This window comes from Phocoena sinus, chromosome 10, assembly GCF_008692025.1.
Source record: "Phocoena sinus isolate mPhoSin1 chromosome 10, mPhoSin1.pri, whole genome shotgun sequence".
Classification (NCBI taxonomy): domain Eukaryota; kingdom Metazoa; phylum Chordata; class Mammalia; order Artiodactyla; family Phocoenidae; genus Phocoena; species Phocoena sinus.
In genome coordinates, this window is record NC_045772.1 from 60,565,426 (window position 1) to 60,589,978 (window position 24,553).

At 50.3% G+C, this 24,553-nt stretch overlaps 1 protein-coding gene across 1 annotated transcript in view; it reads right to left on the reverse strand.

Annotated features, from left to right (window-relative positions):
• Positions 1-9,507: 9,507 nt before the first annotated feature.
• Positions 9,508-24,553, reverse strand: part of HOXC4 (homeobox C4) — a 60,379-nt gene continuing 45,333 nt past the window's right edge. The window contains exons 2-4 of the mRNA XM_032645238.1: positions 12,261-12,377; positions 11,180-11,624; positions 9,508-10,685 (exon numbers count right to left, since the gene is read on the reverse strand). Of these exons, the coding sequence (XP_032501129.1) occupies positions 10,330-10,685; positions 11,180-11,618 (795 nt within the window). The 5' untranslated portion in view covers positions 11,619-11,624; positions 12,261-12,377 and the 3' untranslated portion in view covers positions 9,508-10,329. The remainder of the gene's footprint in view (positions 10,686-11,179; positions 11,625-12,260; positions 12,378-24,553) is intronic.

Below are 24,553 nucleotides of genomic sequence, written 5' to 3' on the forward strand. Positions count from 1 at the left end.
GTGCATGTTACACAGCCACGTCTTCAGAGGGAGGGATCCTGAGTAGGTGAGCACAAGTGTTGGAGTCAGAGGACAGGAGTTCTGGTCTCCTGTCCACCACTTGCTGAGCATTTCATCTTCAGCAAGTCACATCACTCCTCTTTGGCTCAGTTTCCCCTTTGGAAAAACAAGATTGACATGAGTAGCTAAGCTGCCCATGTCAGACTATGCTAAACATAAAAACTATTTTATCTATAAATCTATATTTTACTCTACATATTCACAATAAAATAATGAATATGCACTGACAACATAGCATATAAATATTTGTATGTATGCATATCTATCTATCATCTATCTTTCTAATTTAATCTATGGGATAGAAAAATTGAGTAACTTGCCTAAGATAAACACAATTCAAATACAGCATGGACTAGTGAAATGATGACGAGTCTTGGAGTTAGAAGCACCATCAAAGAGCTAAAAAGGTGTCGGATATAGTTATCATGAAGTGAGTTCTGCTGGTTTTCTCAGTTGGTTAGATCAGTGGTTCTTAAAGTGTTGTCCAAGGATCCCTGGGGGTTCCAAAGACCCTTTCAGGAGCTCTGTGAAGTCCTTTCTCTCCCAATACGTATCTGCATGAGGCTATGTACTTCATATACTTCAAACAAACAATATATCACAACAAATTGAATGCAGAAACAGATATAAGAATCCAGTCATCTTCTACTAAGCTAGACATTTAAAAGATATGCTTAAATGTAAAACAGTGACATTCTTCTCACTAAATGCTATTTTTTCATAAAAAGTTAGTTATGATAGCATAATAGATTTATCATTGTTTTAAAATACTTTTAAAGTTCCAGTTTTCATTTCTAGTAAGGTAAATATTGATAGGTATAACCCATAGAAAAAGAGCTCTTGGAGATTCTAATAGTTTTTAAGAGTGTAAAGGGGTCCTAAGACCAAAAAGGTTGTGAACCACTGGGTCAGAGTCTGTTGTTGATGAAGACAAGAACCTGTCGAGGCAAGACCAAGCCAAGTTAGCAAAACCCAGGTTAGGTTCTGCTCGCCCTCAGGCTGGTGCCGTCCCTACACCCTCAGCAGCGCTCCCTGCCAAACTCAGTCCCATACTAACAGCCAGTGCCAAGTCCATTACGAGCAAAGAACTGGCTCGGAGCGCCCACTCTGGGGTCAGGCAAGTCTCATTGGAGTCCTGGTTCTGCCAGTGGGGCATATCAGTAGCTACCTGGGCCTCACTCAGCTTCCCCTTGTGTAAAATGGGGATATAACAACTTCCTTGCAGTGTTATTGTAAGGCTCGAAGGAAATCAATTTAGCACAGTGCCTGGTACATAGTAAACACTTAAGAAAATGCCTATTATCGTTAATAATAATAATAGATAGCACTTTTACTGAAAGCTTACTGTATGCCAAGCACTCATCTAAGTGCTTTTTGTACATTAATCCACTTAATCCCAAGGCAATTAAGAACACTGGTAGGAGGTAGTTACTCTGCATTTCCTGCTGCTATGTGGTAGCGGTGGTGGTTTCCCAGGTCCTGCCTATGGGCAGAATAGTGAAGATTGGAGGGTTAGATAAATGTTTGTGGATTGGATTTAACTTTGACATGTAAGTGAGAGTATTAAGCGAGGAATCTGATCTTCCAGACGCCTCTGACTCCTGCCTCCTTCTTTATATAGCCACCCCAGGCCTATGGAGCCAAGTTGTAGGATCAAGAGTGACCCCTCATGCCACATGGCCTTCAGCAAACGGGCAGGCCTTTTAAAGCAGTGTATGGGGAATAGGGGACAGCAAAAGCCTCTATCACCAGTGATATGAGTGGTAAGTCAAAACACCTACTTCATAGGTGCTCTACTTGGGATGTCATTCTCTGTCACTCATAGCCTCCAACACACACACACACACACACACACACACACACACGCAGGCATGCTTTCAGCAACTTCACCTCCCATGCATATATGAACAGGAGAAATGAATGTGTTAAGGTCCTTGCCTCATGCGTGTTTTGAGGGTGTACCTCTAGGTAAACACGTATGCAGAGAGAAAGGGCTGTGTGAAGTTATAGATTGCAGGGAGGAACTCTCTCCCCAGTTTTCCCTCTTCCATCCTGACTAATTAGCAAAGCTGCTATAACAAAATACGGGCTCCCGTCTCCTGTAACTTTCTTAGATCAGGTTCCCCCAGAGAACACCCTAGCTGGTCTAGGTCTACCCAACCAGTCAGGGGTGGGTTGGTAGTTCAGTTGCAGCTCATTGTTATAGAAACTAAGTGGCAGAGCAACGGGGGAGCATGACTCTGGAGCTCCTGGCCAACCACTGATCTTCAAGGAGAGAAGAGGGGTTAGGATCCCAGGCAGGGCTGAATCTCAGGACAAAGCTGGAGGGAAGGGAGGGAGGAGGATTTACTCTTTTCTACCAGTTTTCAACTGTGGGCACGAGGGCAAGGACCTCGGGATTATTCCAGTCTGGTGCTCTGGAATATAAGGTGGGTTCTTGCTAGAGACAGGTCTACCAGACAGAGTCCAAGAGTCTTGGGCCTGAATGATCTGGACTGAGACCCAACTGGACTAAGAGGATAAGGCAGGCTCTTGTTCACCCTGATTAAGTTTACCACCTTCTCCATCAAGCTTTGCAGACCACATGTTCCTGGATATGAGTGGACAGAAGGAGGATGTGAGGGAGTCTTTTTTTGGTGTCTTTTTTATTTTTTGGAAGACACAGAAAAGAGACCCTCCAATGTGTACAGTGGACACTGCCTTGGCCTCCTCAGTTAGGTTACAGAATTCTGGGGGGGATTGAGGGAAATTCTAATTTCTCAGAAAATAACTTTGCAACCAAGGGAAGGGGCAGGAGAGGGTGATAAAGAATGACCAGGTACAGAGGTTAGAAAAGGCCATCTCCCTTCTATGGTCAGAATATGAAGGTATGTTCAAAATCTGGAGCCCAAAAAAGCCCAGCAGAGAACTGGGGCAATTATCTAAATAATTCAGCACCAAACCCTTCGACCTCAGATTCCCCACTTTTACTTGAATTTAATGGGTAACTGTCCCAGTGAGAGGAGAGACTGTTCCCTGGGGGCCAAGACTCAAATTGTGCAATTCCAGGACCCTGTCTAGCTGGGAGAATGAAATGAAAGGGACTGGGGGTTGGGGAGGGGTCTCAAGGTTTGGCCTCAAAGGTCTCTGGGCTCTGGGGTAGCAGAACAGACGAGAGGCCAGAGGCCCTCCATTTGGGGGCTTCTTTGACTGCTAGAGGGGGAGGGAGGGGGGAAGAAGGAGCGAGGTGCGGGGGAGGGGCAGTCAGGAACAGATGCTTCCAGATCTAAAGAAATAATTTGAGGGGGAAAGGCAGGATCAAACGGAGGAAGCCGAGGGGGAGGAGGGGGAAAAGGAAAGAGAACAAAGGTATGGTGGAGATTGGAGCCTCTTTGGTGGAGGAGAGATAAAGGGCAATTCGGGAGAGAAGACTAAACCAACATCTGCCCCGGGCTATAAAACCTTGTTCTATTTGCTGCTGGCCGAGGGGCCACTCTGGAGCCGTCAGATGGGCCCCCAAAGTGACCTGGACTGGAGGCTCAGCCAGAAACCTTTGAACCTCAGCTGTGCCTCCCAGGTTGTTGCCCCTACCTTTTGGTTCCTCTCCTGTTTCTCAGTTGGAGGGGAGTTTGAGGAGGGGCACTGGGGCTGGGGATTGTCCCCGCAGATTATTGGGAAATGACAGGGCAGAGGAGCAAGAATTCGAGGAAATACGGAGCACAGAAAGCAGCAGTAATGCGAGGCTTCCTTGAAAATGCCGAGCAAAGACAGACAGACAGACAGAGCTGGAGGCAGTCACATTCCAAAATGGTTCAAAATCATCAGAGAGACTGAGTCCAAGAAGAGAGGTTTCCAGCTGGGAGGCCCACATCTCCCCATCTCACCTCTGAGTCCGATCAGGCAGGATAAGGGTGAGGTGGGGGGCTGGAGAAGGGCAGCTAAAGGGAAGAGCAAATGCACACGGAGAATATTCCGTACCTCGCCCATTTTCTCCTCTCCCCAGCTTTCCTTTCCTCCAGCTAGAACTCAACCCCTGTTCTGTAACCTTAATTACCAAGGTCTGTTCCAGCTGAGTGGAAAGACTCCACATGTACAAAGTTACAAACACTGGGTTACCGCCCAAAGGGACAGAGTCACAGACAGGAGCCAGGCAATCAGTGGAGGGGGGCAACACCTCAGAACAAGAACAAACTGGTTGGGGGACATCTCCCAAGTGACTCATTCCCACACTCCCATGGATAACCCAGCCCTGTCCCCGTCCATCAGATTGGAGAAGGTGCCGCCCCCTTTCGTAAGAGCCCTAATCCTAACCTGACATCCAGAGACAAAGGCCAGGGGAAGAGGGAGGCAATTCTCCCTAGGATTTGGGGTGGAGGTGGGGGAAGGACCCACTGTCTGCCTGGAATTCCTCTGATGGAGGAGACTGTTGGTTCGATGACCTGGGATTCTTCAGAGTCACCAAGTCCCGGCTTGGGAATGTTTACTACTAACTAGATCTCTCCTCTCCGTCCTTCCACACAGAAATCTTGAGAGGGTCCCATTTCCTGCTCTTGTAACTCAGAGGAAACTATCCTTTCATTTCCAGAAAATGAAATCTCCTTATTTGGCGGGGGGGGGGGGGGGGGGGGGAGTTGGTCGGTAGAGGAGCAGTCGAGAGTCCGCTCCATTTTCCACAAAAATCTGGAAGGTGGAATAGGGGGAAGCAAAGGGAGCTTGGGCTCTAAAGGGCGAGTCCCCGGAGGTGGAGCGGAGTTCACCGCCCAGTGAACCCGCTCGGCCGGCCACGCAGCCCTAGGCCCCCGCCCCGCGCCCTATTGTCCTCCGTGCGAGCCCGGGGTCGTGACCCAGCTGAAGGCGACACCGCACCCACCCGGAGCGGACGCGGCGTGGAAACCGGAGGAGGAGCCGGGCCGCCGGCGGCCTCTCGCATCTCGCCCTCGCACCACGCTTTTGCCCGGGCTGGTCACATTTCGCCATCTTCCAGACCCTGGCCGCTGCGAAGAGGGGAGCTGTGACCACCCCCACTCCCCCCCCACCCCGCCCCCGGCCCCGGCCCGAATGCAGGCAGTTGCTCTGTGCCCTGCTGTCTTACTCCCGGCTTCCTGGGAAGCCAGAGGCCGGGAGCGGGAACCTAGGGTTGGGCTGTTTGGCCGTGCCTCAGATACGCTGTGATCTAGGGTTTCTGCGCCCAGAAGTTCAAATATACTTCCCACTCCCAATCTCTGATGCTGGAAGAGAAGGTCAGAAAAGAGTGAGTAGAGGTGACACTTCTCTGGGCTGGATCCATAGCCCATCACCACTGGCAGCTGGCAGAGCGGATCCTACAGGACCCTACATCTTAGGGAATCTAGCAATTGCTGATGGGGACTGGAAATTTAAAATAGTCCCTTTCCATTTATTAGACTGTGTAACCCTATTTACACTCCAACATACTCTGAGGCCATACCTACCCATTCTTGTCTCCCTTGCCTCCTAGTTCATCAGCTAGCTGGGCCTGCAGGAAGCGGCAGGCTGGAAGACAGTGAGTGCTGCAGAGGACCTTACCCCTGCTGGCACGGTTGTGGGCTTGGCCTCTGGGTGGATCCTGTGTTCAAAGAAGCTACAGAGCTGACACCAGAGAGAAGAGCAGGAAAATCCTGACGCATAGAGGGAGAGCCAAGCCTGAGAAGAGGCTCCTGGACGTGGGGGGCAGTGAGCAGACCTTGGTTTCTCTCTGCTCCCCAAGTCCAAAGGGGATCTGAGCTCCTGGAGCTGCACAGATTTTAAGATGGCTGAGGGAGCCCTTTAGGTCTCCGGTTCAAACGGCTCACCCTACCATTTTTAATTCTCAAGAAGCAGCTAAAACTCGGACGCTCAGAGCAGCCACACACCGCAGGAGAACAGTTGAAATGGGGCTAGCGAGATGGGATGCAGAAAAAGCAGGCTGAGCGGGGTGGTCAGTTCCATCAGAAAGACTGGTTACAGGCAAAGACGTTTTTTTTCTACTAAATCTCCCAAATGTTTATTTTGGGCCCCTACCGATCCAGATAAATCAGGCTAACAGATTAGGAAGTTCATAAAATTGTATTTAGGTAATGATATCCAGAGAGGTAATAAATATTCCCTCGGCAACTGATGGCTGCTGGAGTTGGGGGTTCCTCCATCTCTTTTTCCAAGTCAGACAAGGATTTCTTGAAAGGGGAACACTTTCATAAGAACGAGCTCTCCAAAAGTGGGGTGCCAGATAGAAGCTGTGGAAAACCATGAGAAGTGGCTTTGTGAACCACGCTCCCCCAGGACTGGGCAAAAAGCTGAGAAAAAGATGGTGAAATTGCCCCAGCACGCTGCTCCTCCCCATTGTAGCACCCTCCATCTCAAGGACACCCTTCGGAGTCAGTCTCTTTAATCTTAGAAAAGCAGACAAACTGTGCCTAGCAGAGCATACCCTGGCCCCAAGCTCCAGAGAACCCCTTAATTGTTTATCTTCCCTAGCACTCCCCCAAACACACACATATACATACATCTAACAGCAGGAAGATGTCTCTGGATTGCAATCCGCCCAGTCCATGCTCAAAAAAAGCTGATACACAGATTGCAGAGAAAACTTTGTAGGAAACTTCACACAAGTGGCAGCGAGAGGCCCTTAGAGAAAGTTCCCCAGTCCTTCCCATCAGGCTCACTTTTTCGACTCTCTCTCTCCTTTTTGAGCCAAGTTTCTTCACTCCTCAGGTACGACTCTGCACAGAAACTCCATTCTTCCCAAGCAGAAGCCCTCCGCTCCTGATTGGATTTCCCGCCTTCCCTCCCCAAGACCGGGAGTTGAGATAAAAATTGAATCGCAAACAGAGATAGAGTTGAAACTGCTGTGCTCCTCACCCCCAGAGCAGATCAGTGCTAACTACTTACATGTCAAGGGGATTTTTGACCTGTGGGGAATCTCCTGGTGCTTGGAGAGAAGGACCTTGGAAGACTGGTGTCGCCGTTTTCACCCCGTCTTCTTTTTACTTAGCCATTGGAGAGACACACAATACGCTAGCAGGCATTCATGCGTCTTGCCTCTCCCATTACTCGGGGCAAGAAATCCCCAGCCCTACAAAAGCAGTGGCATCCTATCTGGAGACCAGGGGCTGAGCAAGGGCTGGCTTGGGAGGGTCGGAGATGGGGGTGGGGGAGAGGTCAGAGGCGCTGCCGAATATAAAGGCAATGGGAGAGAAAATGCTGTGTCCTCCCCGTGAACCTGGGCTGCGTCCTCCCCGCTCCCCCCACCCCTGACCCCCCTCCCGCCCCCGCCCCCCCAGCCTTTTCCCACTGCTCAACCCAACTTCAATAAAAGCTCTGGCCCTCAGCTTCCCAGTGAGGCTGTAGCAGCAGCCAGTGGACCAAGACAGCTGGAGCTAGGAGCCCCGGCCCAGGTCGGTCCCCACACCCGACATCCTACTCCTCCCAGCCAGCCTGATCCCATTCTAGGTGGCCAGGTCCAAGGCAAAGGAGAGTTTTAGGGAAAGAGGAGAGAATGGAGCTCACTGGAGGGAAGGCCAGAGGCCAAAATTTTCCAAAAATCAAATGTAAGAGGGTTTAGTTTTGTTTTATTTGTTACAAACTAGGGATGTCTGATGTTTCCCCTTTTCAGACAGAGAAGGACAGAGAGAGGAAGGACAGAGTGACCATGTGTGTATGTGTGAGAAGAGGAATTAAAAACAGAAGCCCCTAAAGAAGGAAAAATAAAAGAACTGTCCCAATCCTTTTATACTGCTTTTCCGGAGCTAGAGCATGCCCCTTCAGCAAGTTCAGGAAAAAGCATAAGACATAAAAGAGAGCGAATTTTCCCCTCCTTGCTTTCACCTCTTCCACTTTAGGGAGGACAGGGAATAAATTCCCCTGAAACCAAATGAGCAAAGTTAGGAAAGGACTATGGATCTTAATTTCCATTTTCCCCTCTCTTTCCATCTTAGCTTCCTTACAGGATGGGAAAGACACCCAGGTCCACCCCTCAGACCTTCCTTCCCTTCCCCCAAGCACAACTAGACCCCCTCTTCCTGCCCTAAAGTCAATTGCCTCAAGATGATGGGAGCCACAGTCCGATTTGGCCCCTAATTCACTTGATTACATAAAATCACTCCAGATAATTGTTGGCCCTGCTTCCTCACACTGTAGGCAGCTTGTTTTGCTGTCCCTGGGGCACCACTGAGGGAGGAGAAAGTAGACCTACAGGACTGATTCCCCCCAACACACACACACACACACACACACACACACATACACACACACACACAAAGTACCAGCAAGCAAGTCCTTCAAGAGGAATTAAATCCAAAGCACACCAAACAGATTTTCATAACTTGGTTCTTCTGTTGCCTTTCACTCCAGAATTTGGGGAGAGAGGACAGCGGTATCCATGGCTCCCCTACTTACCCCAGATATCTTCTCCCTCTCTCTTCTACCTCTGATAGCCCTCCATCCTGAAATTTGGTTGAACTGCCTGAGAAGCTCACCAACTACCTCCTCACCTTCTCCCAACAAACAAGCAAAAATTTGAGCAGGCCTTGCTCAGAGCCTGGTCCCCAGGACCAGAATTCTTTGGAGGCTTTGGCTTAAATTAATCATTCAGGTAATCCAGCTCAGTTTTTTGTTGTTGTTGTTTGTTTCTTTGTTTCAGCCCCCAAGGAAACAATTAAAAAAAATTTTTTTTACAACCAGGCAGCCTTGTTCTGCCTATCCCAAGCCCTGAGGGGACCTGGGAAGCTGTAGGAAGAGGGGTGGTCCCTGACTCTCCCTGTGTCTTTTCTCAACACCTGGCAGGTCCATGATAAAAGTTAGGGGGAAAAAATAAAAGTGCTTCATTATCTCTAGGAATCAGGCTTTGAGGCCTACCCATGCAAGGGGGCCTCCCAGGCCTCTGGCCTCCACTTCACCCTTCTTTCCAAGTCTAAACAAACAGAGAAGCCATCCTGACAGGTCACTTTACTGCTTCAGAGTCACCAGCTCAAAATGTTTCTTCTTTTAAGGAGAACAGGCATGCTGAGTGGGCATCTTCCTTAATCCCTTATTCCCAAAGAGCTTCCCAAAGATGAAAACTCTTCTTCCTCCCAACTCCCTAAACTTGCCTTCTAGTCTGCAAATTAGGCAGGCCTACTCATCAGAGAGAAAGGAGAAGAGAGGAGAAGGAAATAGACAAAAGAAGGCACTGTGCTTAACTCTAGAAAAGTGAGACACCCCCCCCCCCCACCAGCTCCACTCTAAGTACCCCCAGGAGAGTCTGGCCTCTGCAGACTCAGGGAGAAATTGGCCCTAATCTTCCACATCCCCTCCCCTGAGATCCTCTGCCCCAAACCTTTTGCTGGTTCTTCTAAGGACCTTGGGAAACTGGAGTTGAGAGTTAAGATTTGTGTGTTTGCTTAGAGTAAACTTCGGCAACTATATAGAGAAGGTGGGATGTTATACCAGGTCAGAAGGAGGAGGGGGATAAAAAGAAACCATCAGACATTGACGTAAAACTAATTCACATCCACTGGTTTATTATTGATCACGGGGCATTTCACATCGACACTAAAATTCTTTATTGCAAGTTTTTACAATAATCAAGTAAATTCAGTCCAAAAACACAATAACCACGATGGGGGTGGTGAGGGGTATTCTACCTATAGACTGCCTCTCTGAACTGAAAGTTCATTTTTATTTTCTTTTGGCTCCTCAAACTGAACAGCTCTGAGAGGCTCTCCAGATGCATTTAGCTTTGTCTGCTGTCTTCCCCCCCTCTCCTCCCAGCTCCCCCCAACAATAATACAAAAGAACTTCATAGCTTTGTTCTCCCTAAAATGACTTCCCCCTCACTAACCTCCCCTGGTGCATTTTCAATGCAAAAGGCCTAAGGAAAGAGCGGGGAAGGAGGAGGAGGAGAAAGAAGAAGGAGGAGAATTGGCTTAAAAATCTCTTTCCTTTTTTCTTTTCCTCATTTCCCCTGAAACGCACCTAAACCAGACCATCGTACCTTGCAATATATAATTTTTGCAGCTTTTTTTCCTTAAAAAATAAATAACCCCCCAAAATGGCCTTAAAAAAAAAAACCCAGCAGGTACCATGCTAAGACAACATCACATGCTTAAAAGGGTCCTTAACAGTGGAAAGGAGAGAAGGGCAGGGGGCTTGTTTGTTTATCTGTTTTGTCTGTTTGGAAATGACAAGGGATAAGGTGGGAGGAAGAGAGAAAAGAACCAAAAAATATATATATATATTAAATTCTATAAATAAGAGTCAATTTGTGTGTGAGGGGAGGATGGGGGCCTGGGGTGGGGGCAGGGTGTGAGTTATGTTTTATAACCTGGTAATGTCCTCTGCCCGTGGCTGCTCCGGTGGCGTGGCGCTCTGGGAGTGGTCTTCAGAAGTGCCCTGGGCGGCTGCCGAGAGGGTGCTGGGTGCAGCCCCGGCCGGGGGCGCTGACCTGACTTTGGTGTTGGGGAGTCGGTGGTCCTTCTTCCATTTCATGCGACGGTTTTGGAACCAGATTTTGATCTGCCTCTCAGAGAGGCACAGCGAGTGGGCGATCTCGATCCTTCTCCTTCGGGTCAGGTAGCGATTGTAATGAAACTCTTTCTCTAATTCTAGGACTTGCTGCCGGGTGTAGGCTGTCCTCGAGCGCTTGGGTTCCCCTCCGTTATAATTGGGGTTCACTGGGGGAGGGGGAGGGGAAAAGCAAATAGTGGGGTTCAAAGGCAGCAGGCTCCCCGCCCCCCACCCTCACCCCATCCTCAGCTCTGTTGTAACAGGAGGAGGGGGTGGTGGAAATAAAGTCGTCAAGCTAAACGGGTTATAAAGAAGTTGAAGGGAGCTGGAGACTTTGTAGTGTAATAAGAGGGGAATCCTCATTGCAACGACACTGAATTATTTATGCGCCCTTAGAAAGCGAGCATAGTTTTCACACATACAGAACAGATCGTAGCACATGGCTCGGACTGCCCAGAGTAGCTAAGCCATAAAATTTATGGGGGATGTAATTACCCATTCTCGCTCGTAAATCCAGTTCAATTGTGCTAACCCAGAGTCGCTCCTGGAGAGAGAGGGGGAAGGAGAGAAAGGAGGACGGGGGCCCAGAGGGGGCCGAGGAGGGTGGGGAGCGCTGGGGAAGAGGGGAGGGAGGGGGAGAGCAAAAAGCAAAGTTGCCTACCCGTGCTAACGTGGATTTTTTTCATCCATGGGTAGACTATGGGTTGCTTGCTGGCGGCGCTGGAGGGATGGTCAGGGGCTGGCTGGCTGCAGGCTGGCGGGGCTGGGGACGGGGAGGCGGAGGCGCCTGAGAGAGGCGCCGGCTCGCAGAGCGGCTGTGATTTCTCGGGGTGGTGGTGGCCCGCCTGGGCCGGGCCGTGGCCTCGCGAATTGCCTGGCCCCTGGAGACTGGTGCAGCTATACTGGCGCTCAGGGTAGCTAGGGCGCGGAGGCGGTGGTGGGTACAGCTCCTGGTGGTGATGCTGGAATCCCGATTCCCTGGTCCGGCCGTAATATTCCGGACTGTGTTCAGGGATGTAGCTATTTTGCGAATATTCTTCGCATGGAGGAAATTTCGGATCGATGTAGTTAGAGTCCATCAAATACGAGCTCATGATCATTAATTTCTGGAGTGGAAAATAATTTTTCTCGCTTTGTCGTTTTTCTGCTCCATAAAGCCCTCCTACTAGCTAGCGACCCTGTAAAGTTACTTTCACCATGTGACTCCGCCGGCCAATCACACGGAGCAACCCAGTCCCCGGATAAGGAACCGAATCGCTTTATTCAAAATGTATCCAATTTTTTTTGTGTGTGTGGTGGTGGTGGTGCTGGGGGGGTGGTGGCGGTGATGCGGGGTCAGCTGGCAGGGGCCGCGGTGCCCCCAGTGCACACCCCGCCGACTGACAACCCTCCCCTGCAAAAGGAGATGGGAAGCCCCAGCTCCTTTCTAAAGCCTGGGCATTGGGGGGCTGTCGGGAGGCTGTGATTCAGCCCCCTCCCAGGGTCTCCCCTTGGGCCTCCGGTGGGCCCCTCGGGCTTAGGCTCCCGAGCTTTTCTAGAGGTCCCCATTCATGGCGATCCTGTCTCAGTCTGTGTAGGGCACCGTGGCAGCGCCCCTCTTTCGCAGGAAGAGGAAGTTGAATGAGGACTGGAGTGGAGGTTGGATGGGGAGAGGCCCAGGCTGAGCCCAGGAAGCTGGTGAGCCTGGGATGCCCCCCATCCAAGGAGACCAGAGTCCAGCCCCCTTCCCCATACACACTCACCCAACCCTCTGGCCATGGGGCCGGCGAGGCAGGGACCCAGCTGGACCGGGCAGGTAGAGGCAGCGGGATGCAAATGATTCTGACGTCATTTCTGGAGGTCTGGGGGTTGAGCCCCCGCTGAAGAGAGACAGGAAGTGGTTGGCAAAAGCAGAGTTCAGAAGCCTTGCCCTCCCCGAGTACCCACTAACCCTCCCTTCCCAGCCCAGAGCAGAGGATCTCTCCTGCTGGCCGCTGTTCCCACTCCCCATTCCGTCTGGCCTGCTGCTTTCCGACAACTGCCTCCAAGCCTGGTTCCCAAGGACCTGGAGCAGGGAGGAGAGCACTCTGCCAGGGGCCAGTGCCCTGGGATGGTGCCCAGCCAAGGCCCAGGGAGCTCTTCTTTCTCCATCCCCACAGAGGGCAGACCTAGCTAAGGGGGAGGCCTTCGTCTGTAGAGCCTGCTTCCGGCCAGGGATTGTATCCATGTAACACATGTGTTTACATGTAAACACACATCCCCAAGGGCCAGCTCCAGGCTGCCTTCCAAAAGCTGAAGGGTGAGCTCACGAAGCTGGGGATGCTGAGCGGGCCTTGGGAGTCTCCAGCCCGTTCCTGCACTCTCCCCTCTCTCTGCTACCCACCCACAGGAATACCCTGATGGTGGGGTGGCAGGGCCATGGAGGAGGGAGGGGGCAAGGAAGAGCTGCTTTCTGACACACTCCCCCTCAGCTAGGGGTGGCCACGTCTTGCACCAATTCCAATTAACTGATCCCGTAACTCAGAGTTGAGGGGGGTGGCAGAAGGGAGAGCCCAGGGAGGGAGCCGGGTCCCCTTGTTGCACTTGATAACAATTATAGTTTAAAATCATAGCTTGCCGGGGCTCGGCTATATTTTACTTGATAACAATAAAAGTGACACATAAAGTTAACTGTTTATGTTTTATTTATTAGACTAAATCTGCCAGCGGTGGTAGAAGCGCTTGCCTCGTCGCTACAGCTTTTATAGGGCTGTAAAACGTCATAAATCAGTCTCGTGGAATCGCCCGCACTCTTTGTGTCGGCGGCAGCGCAGGGCTGGCGGCCGCTGGCTGCCTGCTCCCTCCTTTCCACGAAAAGTCGTAATGTGATTTTTTTTCCCTCTGATTTTATTATTATGATCGCCGCTGTGATTAGTCAATCTACCTTTAATTCGCCGCCCTACGCTGCCTCCTCCCTGCCCAGCCTGGTTGACACTTGAATAAGTACCTTTTAAAATGGCGTGACAACTATTTGAGGGTTTAATTAGAACATCTGCAATTAAGGGAATGAGGAGGGGAAAGTGAAAAAAAATAAAACCCTTGTGCGAGGGAGGCTGAAGGCGGGAGATTCCCAATCTGTCTCTCACCACCTTTGGGGTGTCAGAGAGGGTCCCCACTTCCAAATTAGGGCTCACCCTGAGGGCTGGAGCGAGAGCTGGGCCACAGCCGATGCCCAAAGGGACTGAGTCACCCTGCCTGGGCCCCTGGCTGCCTTCCCTTCTGCAACGCTTAAGCCCCCCACACTCACCCCAGGCTCACCAAGAGCCAGTGCTTGGGGGTCCCTGGATACCCTCTCCCCAAGAGGTCTGTGCCCGACCCCTACCACCAGATGGGTGAGAGAACCGGAATTCCCTGGAGGTTGACCATCTCTTAGAAGAGGTTCTCAGATTTCCAAAGTTGGTTGAGAACTCCTGCCCACTCCTGTCCGGGACCCTCTGTGTGTGAGGACTGGCTGGTTTGGTTGGAAGAGGAACTTGAGACTGTGAGAAGGGGAAGGCTGCTGCTTGGTTGACAGTGATTTGGAGTGCGTGAGGGTTTTATTATTGGTGGGAGGGGGATAGGTTAATTATAAGTTGTTGGAAGTGGCGAGGGAAACCAATGCTGACTGCTGATCTACATAAAAATTCTGAACCCAGCCCCAGACTGCTGCCTGGGGAGAGGCAAAGCCCCTGAGAGCTCAGGTAGGGTGGGAGGAAGGCTGCTGAGGGAGAAAGCCTTCCAGCCCCACCCCCATCCTCCCTTCTAGGCCTGCACCTGGATCAGGTAGCCCCACCTCACCCAGGCAGGGAATAATCTCTGCTCCACCTGGCTCCCCTCCTCGCAGTCCTCACATTCACCTTCTAGCAGCCCTGCCCCCGCCTCAGCTCGCTTTTCTTCCATCTCTTCACCCTCTCGGGCTTATTAGGGAGTCATTCCCAAGGCATTGCACATCTCACACCACCACTCCCTAGGATTCTGAGCTCCTGCAGGTGGGTCGAGGGAACGGGAGCAGGAAACCCACTTCAGGCCAGTACGTGTAAGTAGATCCAGAGAGTTCAGTTGCCTCCAACCACGTGTCCAATCCATCTTTGGTTATTACTGCTAACAAATATATATGCATTCATACTATTAACATTTATTAATGTATTAAATGCCTCCTTATGCAGCCATAAATCTGTGGAGTTTTCGTTCCAGGTTTTCACAGCTAATTCGATATGCACATCCGGAAAGTGAAATCTGGGAGATTCCCCCAAGTATGCCCACACTTATCTACATCACTTACCAAAACCCTCTCTTTGGGCTCCTATAATAGCAAGAAAGTTGCCTATGGGGAAAATAACAAGCCAGACTCTACCACACACACACACAAGAACATTTTCACCAGGATATTATTGCAAGCACAGAAATAAGATCCCTTCGGAGGGCTTCTGTACTTAGCCCTGGCTTAACGGGTTGGGAAGGGGGGCAATAAAGCCGTTCTTGCCCGTGATGAATCCTGTATCTCCTTTTGTGCTTCGCCCTCCTGCCTCCTCAGCCCAGGGATCTCCAACCCCTGCTCTGCCCTCCACCTCTCTCTGCCCCAATTTTTTTTTTTATTTTTTCTGATCACCTTTTGCCAGCCTCTAAGCAATCACTGTCTGAATGCCCCCCTCACCCCATATCCTTTCTAAGTCTTGATCTGGTTTCTCTTTCGGAAACATGTTTCAGTACAAAGCGCTTCCCTTCTGACACCGCTGAAGAAAAATATGTGTCCATTGTGTGCGAGGCCTTATTGTGCCCGGATTACCATACTGACCGTTGGATAACCCATATTCCTCCCCTCCCCGGTAACAAGCTGCCGGCTGAGAGACCTCAGCGGCTCCACTGATTCTGCGATGCCTTAAAATCTCACCTCTCAGAATCCCTGGATTTTCCTAGGGAGAAAAATAAGTGGGAGAACCAACTCAGGACTTGGAGGGCAAAGAGAAGGAAAATGAGGGTCATTCCATTTCCCACTCTCAGAAGTGCAGGATGTGGGTGTGTGCGGGCACGCGCACCCGTGTGTGTAGGTGGTTTTTGTTGTTGTTTTAGAGATTAAAAATTGCAACATGTCTCTTTCTTCTTCCTCAAGTAAATTGACTTTTAGATGGTATACGATCAAGTAATTCATTTCATTTTTATTTTTTCTCCGAGCAACTTGAAAATCCTAAACTAAAGCAAGGCTCCCATTTTTCCCCCTGTGTGTGTATATGTATATGTGTATGTGTTTTGTCCCTTTCTAATGCCAGCAGGCAGGGCTAATGTATGCAAAAGAATATGCAAATGCTTAATTGATTTTTTCTTAAATCTCTTGTCAGTAAAAGTAATGAATTGGTCTAAAATGATTTTAATAACCCAGAAGTGTCACCAGAAAATACTCAACCTTTTTTTTTCTCCTAGAATCGCTTATAGTCTCAAAAAAAAAAAAAAAGCAATCATGGAATGTTAATTTGCCCCCCTTTAAATATTAAAGATGAATCTCTCTTGTTTGTTCGGAGACCATAGGCAAGGTCCTCTCATGGATTTCCCCCTCCTTGCTTTGCCTTTCTTGGAATTCAATTTTCCTCAAATCTCGTTTAAAGTGGCTTTTTAAAAAGTGGCTGCATTTTAATATTGGTTAGACAGAGTGACCTGCATTTCACCTCGGGTGTTTGACTTGTTCCAATAGGTCACTGCCATGGGGTTATTGATGGGGAAACTCCATTGAAATTTGTCTCTTCGCAAATGGCCTTTAGATCTTCCAACGAGTTCAATAACTAGTTATAATGTGGAAGGGGAAAAATGAAGGCCCTGGGCTAACGAATTTGATGTTTCATTTTTATGCTGGAGAAATTGTTAGTTAGAGGTTGGGTTCCCCACCCCCTTCCTTGCCCATCGTGGCCTCACTGACTCTTGTCAAGTGAGGCCCCCACTCTTGTCCAAGGCTGCTGGATTACATCCCCTTTAAAATTGGGGCTGGGGTGTCCCTTTCTCCCTTTGATGCAAGCTTTAACTCTTCTTTTTTCTTGTTGTTGAAAATTCTGACTTATGGCTGCAGGAAGCTTGCACTGCTGAAGATTTGTAACCTGAACTTTCCTGTTAGAGGGGGAAAGGACTTTTACTTTTAAAGCTCTCTAAATGTGGTTTTGAAAGATCTAGGAATTAGGCTGGCTTAGGGGAGCTTACAAAGAGCTCCCTGACCTAGTGCTCCCAGAATTAAGAAGCCGATAGGAAGGTGGGATTCCTTTGGGGAGCTGATGAGGGCATCTCATCATGCTCTTGGCCTCTGAGCTGCCCATGGGATTAGACACCCAGGACCAAGGAAGGTAGAGACTGGGAAAGGCTAAGGATAGAGGGAGAATTCCAATATAGCAGGCAAGAGAATCCTGGGTCTCCTCCAGGGTCAGAAACAGAATTCATAGGGACTTGGCCCGGTAACTGCTTGCTGAACTTCCTAAGAAGGGCGCCCGGCAAAAGCCCAGTGCCCAAAGATGATGCATTTTACTGAACTGGAGACAGCAGAGGAAAATGATGGGGGGGAGTTGAAGATTTTATAAGGTTTCCCCTTTTTTTCTGGAGTTCTTAAGGAATGGGAGAGGAAAGGGCAGGGAAAGGGAGGAAAGGTCTTCATTTTATTCGCCCCAATCACACCCAAGTTGGGGAGCTGGTGACTTCTCCAGAGAAGCCTCTGTGGGAAAGGGCTGTGGAGAGCTTGTTCTCTCCAGGCTGACCCAGCCATACCTGATCATTACCATCATTAACCTCAGTAATAACAAGAACATCATTCCCTCACAAACAGAGCTCCTTGTGTGCCTTATTTTTTTCCTCCAGGAACTGTTCCTTCTCGTTCCCTGCCCAAAGGAGTCCAGTTAGCTCAGGCCCAAGTTTCCCCTTAATAAGCCCACTCACCTCCCTTCCAAACCTGGATGCCTAGATGGGAGTCATTCCAAAGGCAAGCCTTGATTCCCCGGGGGGGGGGGGGGCGGGGAGGCGGGGATCCAGTCCAAAGGCAACATGTAAGTGCCTGAAACTAGGGTGCCACTTCCCTCTATCCCCTTAAACCCAGAGGCAACGTCTTGGTGCTACCTGCGCTCTCAGACAAACCTGCCTGGACAGATCGGGGCACCCCAGGGATCACCACACGCCACAACCCCATGAAAATGGGGGAGCCCGGGAAGGGCCCATCGGGCGGCTTCGGGGTCCGGCCTAGAAGAGGACACACAGCCTGCTCTTTCCAGCCAAGCGGGAATCAATAGCGATCTGTTACAAACTTCCCCGCAGCCCCTCCGCGCTCCGGCCGCGGCGGGAGAGCCCCGTCCTCAGGCCGCTCGCCCACCTCGGCCCGCACCTTGGCTGCCTCCTCCGAACCCCGGACCCCCAAGCTCGGGCCTCGCCCTCTCCCCGTTTTAATTACGTGATTGATTTTCGCTTTGGCCGCGTCGGGACGCCTCCGCCTCCGACTGTTTAAATCTTTCGGCTCCCTGTTTTGCATTTCCGAGTCCTCCTGATGGGCTGTAATTTAGAGACTGGCCCTCGGGCGTCTGGGTCCGGGTCCGGGCTGCGGCCTCGCCCTACACTCCAACGAAATGGTCCTCCCGGGCTGTGCGGCGCGGTCCGCTCTGCAGCCGCTTCACCGCGCGGGGATCTCACACCGTGCTCCTGCCCATCCGCCTTGCTGAATTATTTCGTGCTCCGTTATTCTCTGATAGAAAAATGTTCCGCGTTGGAGTTAGCACTCCATGCCTGGGCTCGGAGCCGGGCCGCTCAGCGTTTTTGTTTACTCTTCACCCGAATGAGGGGTATATGTCTGGGAAGGTCTGGATCGAGACCCCGGGAAGCGCGACGCCCGGCTCCAGGCTCGGCGGGGAGCTCCAGCCGCTTCCCCCAAAGACCCGGCCCCGCCGGCGGCGCAGAAGCGCCGGGAGAAGCGAATTCGGCCGCAACTTTCCACCGCTTCTGCGCGAGTGGGACCGCAGGGCCGGCGGCCCCCAGCCCGCAGTTGGCCGTTGGGTCTCATTTTGCTCCCCAGCCCCAGATAGAGGTCCCATCACCCGGGCAGCCCCAGCGGGCATCGGAGCAGCCTCTGGGAAGTGGCCGCGGTCCCACACCGGAGGGACCGAAGGTGAGGCGAAGTAAGGGAAGGACGGGAGGCATTTCCACGGACGGGAAGACTAGATGCGGGGTGCGGAGAGGACAGGGAAGACGTGAAATTTTAAAAAGGAGCCCCTTCTCCCACCGTGGCTGACCTCCCCTTTCTCTCCTCCGGAAGAAAAAAAAAATACCCCTCTTTTTTCTCCCTAAACCGCAGGTCTCCTGCTTAATCTCTCATCTATTTACAACTAATAAACACTTCTCTGATTATTTCCCCATGTCCTGTTCGTTCTTTGATCCTTTTCAATGAGGCGAGCTCTGAGTTAGTATTAGCACTATTTTATGATCCTGCTTTTCCCTCAGGGAGAGGAGGGAGTTGGGAATGTCTTTCTCACTGGGGAAGAAGTTCAGTGAAACGTGAGTTGGTCACAACCTTCTCCCTGTCCCGCCCCCCACCTGCAACAGCCGAGCCCCAGCTCCCTCAGCCCCTCTCCCCCCACCCCTTCCCGCAGAAATGTTGCCGGGTAAATAAGAGTCCGCCTGTCTGGCTATTAGGATTCTGGAGACGTTGGCATCTGTAGCAATCATTAGTCAAAGCCGCGCAAGCCAAAGGAGCCGAGGAGTTGGACAGAAAAAATCTTGGAAATGATATACAGGAGCCGCGGAGGCATCAATCCCGGCCGATAAGAGCTCGGCTGCCGGGAGTGAGGCGGCCGCTTAATTGGGCCCTGGGCACCAAGAACAATTGGGGAGGAGGCATCTATGGGTCGGGCAGTGACTGTGGCACCATTTGGGCACCCTACAAAAATAGTGGGGGACTTGAACGCTCTTTTCCCCAAATTTCAAAGGCCCAGTTGGCGTGGGGGGACAACGCCTCTGTCAGCCTCTCCACCCTGGGAGCCAAGAGGAGCGGAGCTAGAGGACTCGTCCCTTCTCTCTCCCGTCTTAGTGACTGTCTTGGGAGGTACTGCAGGTTGGGGAGCCTGGGCTGGGATTTCAGGTCACAGGGACAGCCTGGAGAGGACTGTGGTCCCTAGAGCAGGTTTTCAGGGGCAAATAACTCATTTGGACTCAGCCTTGGAGATAGCAACAGAATCACTCCCTTTAATAAGCAAAACAGCCCAGAGATATTTGTTCCCTATCCCCACTCACCTGATGTCTTTATTGACACAGAGATAGAGAGACAGAGAGATGCAGTAAGTTTCAGTCCTTCTAGAGGGAGATCTATGCCCCTACATATAGATACATGCATTATGGAACCATCTCTAAACATACTTTCAAATATTTAAGTTTGCAGCAAAACTGCAAAGACTATAAAGATCTCCAAATATGTAGCTTCAATATGTAGCTATTTTATGAGTTGGAACTTTTGCATAAATCTAGATAAAATTTTCAAAATAGAGATTGAGCAACACACGCAGAGTTCTTTCCAACCGAGGGAAAAAACTCACCAATTATTCATCCAGATATTTAGGGACAGACATCCCAGCTTATGCATCCAACACTATAGAGAGATTGGTAATGCGCACACAGGAGTTTGACGGAGGACTGTTACGTTCACTGTGTATCTATAAATCTAAATATCTATAAATCTGCATTTAAATGTGGAGTAGAGAGGGATGTAAAACACATCCTGTTATACACAGAGCAATCTATAAATATATTTTCATGTATACAGCTATGGGATTGCTCAGCTCTCTATAAAGACACGTGTATTTGCATCGAATCTTAGGAATGATGGAGATTCTCTGATGCTTGTGGGTTTGAGATGCCCCAGCCCAGACTTCTCTGGGAAATAAATGAGAGTAAACTGAAGCCTGTGCAAGTAAGTGCTAAGAGGGCCCAGGGACTCATATAATCTATGGCCTTATTTCCAGCATATGGGGCATCTCTCTGGCAATGGATAGGAGCCCTGACAACTGGGCCTGAAAGCATCCTGACTTGATGTAGCCCGAACTGAGACAGAGGTAGAGGACTCTTTACTTCTTTTCCCTTTAGCTCCCTAACCCAAAGCTGGGGGACGGATCCATGGGAAGCTGGGGTGTCTTTAGGAGGGGAAGGCTCGTTAACATTACGAAATGGAGCCATTTGGGTAAAACTTTTTTTGCAGCAGCAGCTTGGTTAGAGAGAAATGTGAGAAGCCTGTGGGCTTTCACACACAACCCTGCACCCATCTTAATTACATAAAACCCAGTCACTGACTGCAGAGAGTTTCCTCCATTCATATAATGCTAGATGGGGTCATCTATATGCCCCCCTCCCATCCCCTCTCTTCATGAGCTCTCTCTTACAGACCTGAATTCCCACCCTGTCAAGAAGGGGTTTGGGGCTCAAGAAAGACATCACAGGGAGACAGCGGCCTCAGAAGAGAGTAGAGCCCCCAGGAGTCATGGTATCTACCACCAGGCTCAGAAGCTGATTGCTTTCCACATTAGTTCCTTTTTAACTAAGGGGTTGGGGGAGCCAAGGTCTGTACGGGCAAAAGAAAATAAAAGACGGCATGATTTTTAAATCTGGAGTTTTGAGGGGGAAAAATCACCAATGAGCCCTTTTCTTATTGGAGGCAGAGGATTTGGGGAGCCCTGGACTTCCTTTGATTTTTCTGCTTTGGTTTACTGGGGAAAGGGAGGTAAGGAGGGCCCCAGGTGGGCCTGGAGAAGTGCAATCCAATCTAGTTGGCCAGCTTGGGGGAGAGTGATTTACAAAGCAAAAGCTCAAATGCTACTTCCTGAGAAGTCACCAGATCAAAACAGCCTCCTCTAGGCTTTATGACCCCATCTCTACTCCCAACAGGAAAAGCACCTTCAATAAAACCTCAGCCCATGCCCCCATCCTCCACCCAGGGGAGGGGGAGAGACACAGTGTAAAATGAGGGACCTGACCCTTACTCGCTTCATACACACACACACAAAGACACACACACACACACACACACACACACTCACACACTCACACACTCACACACACACTGGGTTTTCCAGCCAGAAAGTTGACTTTTAAAAGAAGTATTTACTACACAAGAATTTTCTCCACTATCTGAGCAGAGAAGCAGCCCTAAGATATTTGGAATGGAGCCTGGAGAGCAGATTTGATCAGATAAGGATCTGGCCTCCTAGTCCTACATTGCCTTCCAACCCCCTACAACTCAACAGGCCAACAGGACACTAAAGGTCACCAAGAGCCTGGCTGCCCCATCTGTAGGGGCTGCTCCAGGGGGTTGGTTTTCCGGGGAGGCAGAAGGGAAGAAACTTAACAGATGCCTAGGGCTCGAGGGCATGAATGGGGAGGGGAGGACAAATGGTCTTCAGGATGGGCTGATGGGAAGAATCATGGGCTACTGGGAAGTTAGTTTAAGGCTGGTTTGCTGTGTCCAGCCTGGCCTTCAGACCTCTTTCATACACACTTGGACACATACATATACTTTGTCTATTCAGGTGTGGTGTTCTGGGCTGGGGGCTGAGAGAACTGGGGATCTTTCAAGGGCAGAACCCAGCCTCCTCTACCTCTCTGAGAGCTGTGTCACATGCAGATCTGAAGGGATCCCAGGGAACTGAGCCCACACATTCCACACACACCCCAATATGGGGCTGCAGATCATGGCACTTTCTGTGCACTTGTGTCAGGTGTAGAGAAGTAGCCTCTGTCCTGCAAAGGCTCCCCAGCATGCCCAGAGCCTTCTGGTCAACCTCTCATTCTAGCTTCTAAGGCCTGGTCATCAGAGGCTGAACAAGGTCCTGGATAACCTAGCCCAACTTCCCTAAGTCCCAAATTTCATCTCCCTCCCACCCCCACCCACACACGATGAATCTTCCCAGGAGTGGGAGAAGAAAATGTATCCCAGGGTTCTTCTGTAGGACTCAAGGACAAAGAGATCTCTATCACCTCAGTTCCTCAGTCCAGACTCCTTGGGCTCCTAGGGCCCCATCAAAGCAGTGAAGGGAGGTATCACAACAGACACACCATTCTGGGTTACAAAGACCCGGCAAAACGGACGTGATTTTCTTGGCCCTCTAACAGCTAGCCTCTTCTTTAAATTGAATTTCAAAAAGCCAGAAAGCTCTAGCTTGGGGTCCTGAATCCAGATTCTGTCCCTTCTCCACCTCTAAGGGCTCCAGGGTCTCCAATCCCACTGAGGAGGAAGCTCAGAGCAGTGCCTGTCTCTCCAGGAAAGGAAAGCACAGAATTAAAGCCCAGGACAATGATGTTTCAGCTCAGGAACTCAGCCCAAAGCAATTACACAAAGAGAGGGAGAGTCAAAGACACAGATAAAGCTGACCTGGATATTAAGAGGGGCTGAGGCAATAAAATCTCTCTTCCCAGTGCCTGCTTAGAACAAGCCAACACTCCTGCCCTTTCTTTCCTTACTTTCCTGGAGTCTGGAAACTCCAGCATGAGATATCCACATAGAGGTGAGGATTGGTCTCGGACAAGACTAACACCATCTACCAGAGAAAAATAAGTTTGTGTGCTCTAATTCTAATTCATGATAGAGGTCAGTGGAGTGGTGGGATTGAAGGTGACTTGGCAAGTGGGGGCTCAGTGGTTTCTGAGAAGAGCTGCCCTCCCTCTGGCTTCTCATTCTAATCCTTCCCACCTGACCTGTGGCATTGGCCCCAAGTCAGCCCCACCCAGAAGGCAAACTGACAGGGGGGTGTTGACAAAGCCCAGCTCAATCTGGGCTATCCCTTGACACCCCCAGAGGAGGGCTTAGAGGTCTGGGTGGCACAGCCCATCTTGCTCCTCAGTCAGTTCAAGGAGGGCAGGAGTTCAGGAGGAGGAGAAGGGGAGGGGAGGGGAGGGGAACTCAACCAGAAAAGTAACCCTGGAACAAAGCCTTGGAGACTGGGGGATGGGGGTGGGGGGGAGAAATGCCTGGGTCTGGACCTGAAAGTCAAGTGTTCAGGAGACATGAGGAAAAGTACTCCTGCCACACGTGCACATTCTCTGTGCCATCAGATGGACTTGCTCAGAAATAGTTTATCAGCCATTGCTTGTTCTGACCTAACCCATGTGTAAACACAAACCAAAATCCACACCTTCAGTGGCTGTGTCCTTTGATAACCATTGGCCTGGACAAAGGGTCATCATCATCACCATCATCATATCTCGTTAAAAGAATGGAAAGGAAGGGGACTTAAATCCATCACCTGTTTAGTATGGGGGAAGGGAGGGGGAAGGGTCCCGGTTTTCCGTGCTGATTTCCTTTTCCAGAATGCTTCTTTCAACTGACTTGTTATTCAACAAACTAAAGGTACCAAACACAACTTTCAAAAAGTCTCCACTTTTGCTCCCTTCCCCAACCATGCCAGAGACACTTCGATAAAGCTAATGGCTTCTGGAGCATTTCCAGAAAGATAAATCAAAGGAGGTCTCTTCTTATCACTCCACCTGTCCCCAGGAGGATAAGAGAATGAAAGCGAAAAGGTGCAAGGTAAGTGTATAGGGAATAATCATAGTCAGAATTTGAATTCAGGGCTGGAGTTCGTATCCACATCCACTGTACAGCCTAATCTAGAGTGTATTATCTATAAAGTCCAGGGAATGGGGTAAGATCACACGGGAGGACATGAGAATAATGCAGAGGATGCCCACACAACCTCAGATCCCAGTGCAGTTGAGACTGATCTCGAAGTATAACTTTGTTACAACTGGAGGACAAAAGCCAAAGACTCCCCAGAGCTGGGTCAGGGACAGAGGAAGAGGGCTAGAATATTCTCAGCATCACTTATCCCCTTCCCTTCAGAGACATGGAGGACCCAAGAACTAAAGAGGGTGGTGGGGAGGGAGGAAGAGGAGTCGGGGAAGGCCGAGACTGAGACCCCAGTACTTTTTGGCTGATTGGTTGCTAAAGGCCATGTGACCCTGCTTAGCGCATTTCTGATTGGTTGCTTGACCTCTTCTAGGGTTAAAGACCTAGGAACAAAATTAAAAGCTTTCCGGGTTAGGTGGG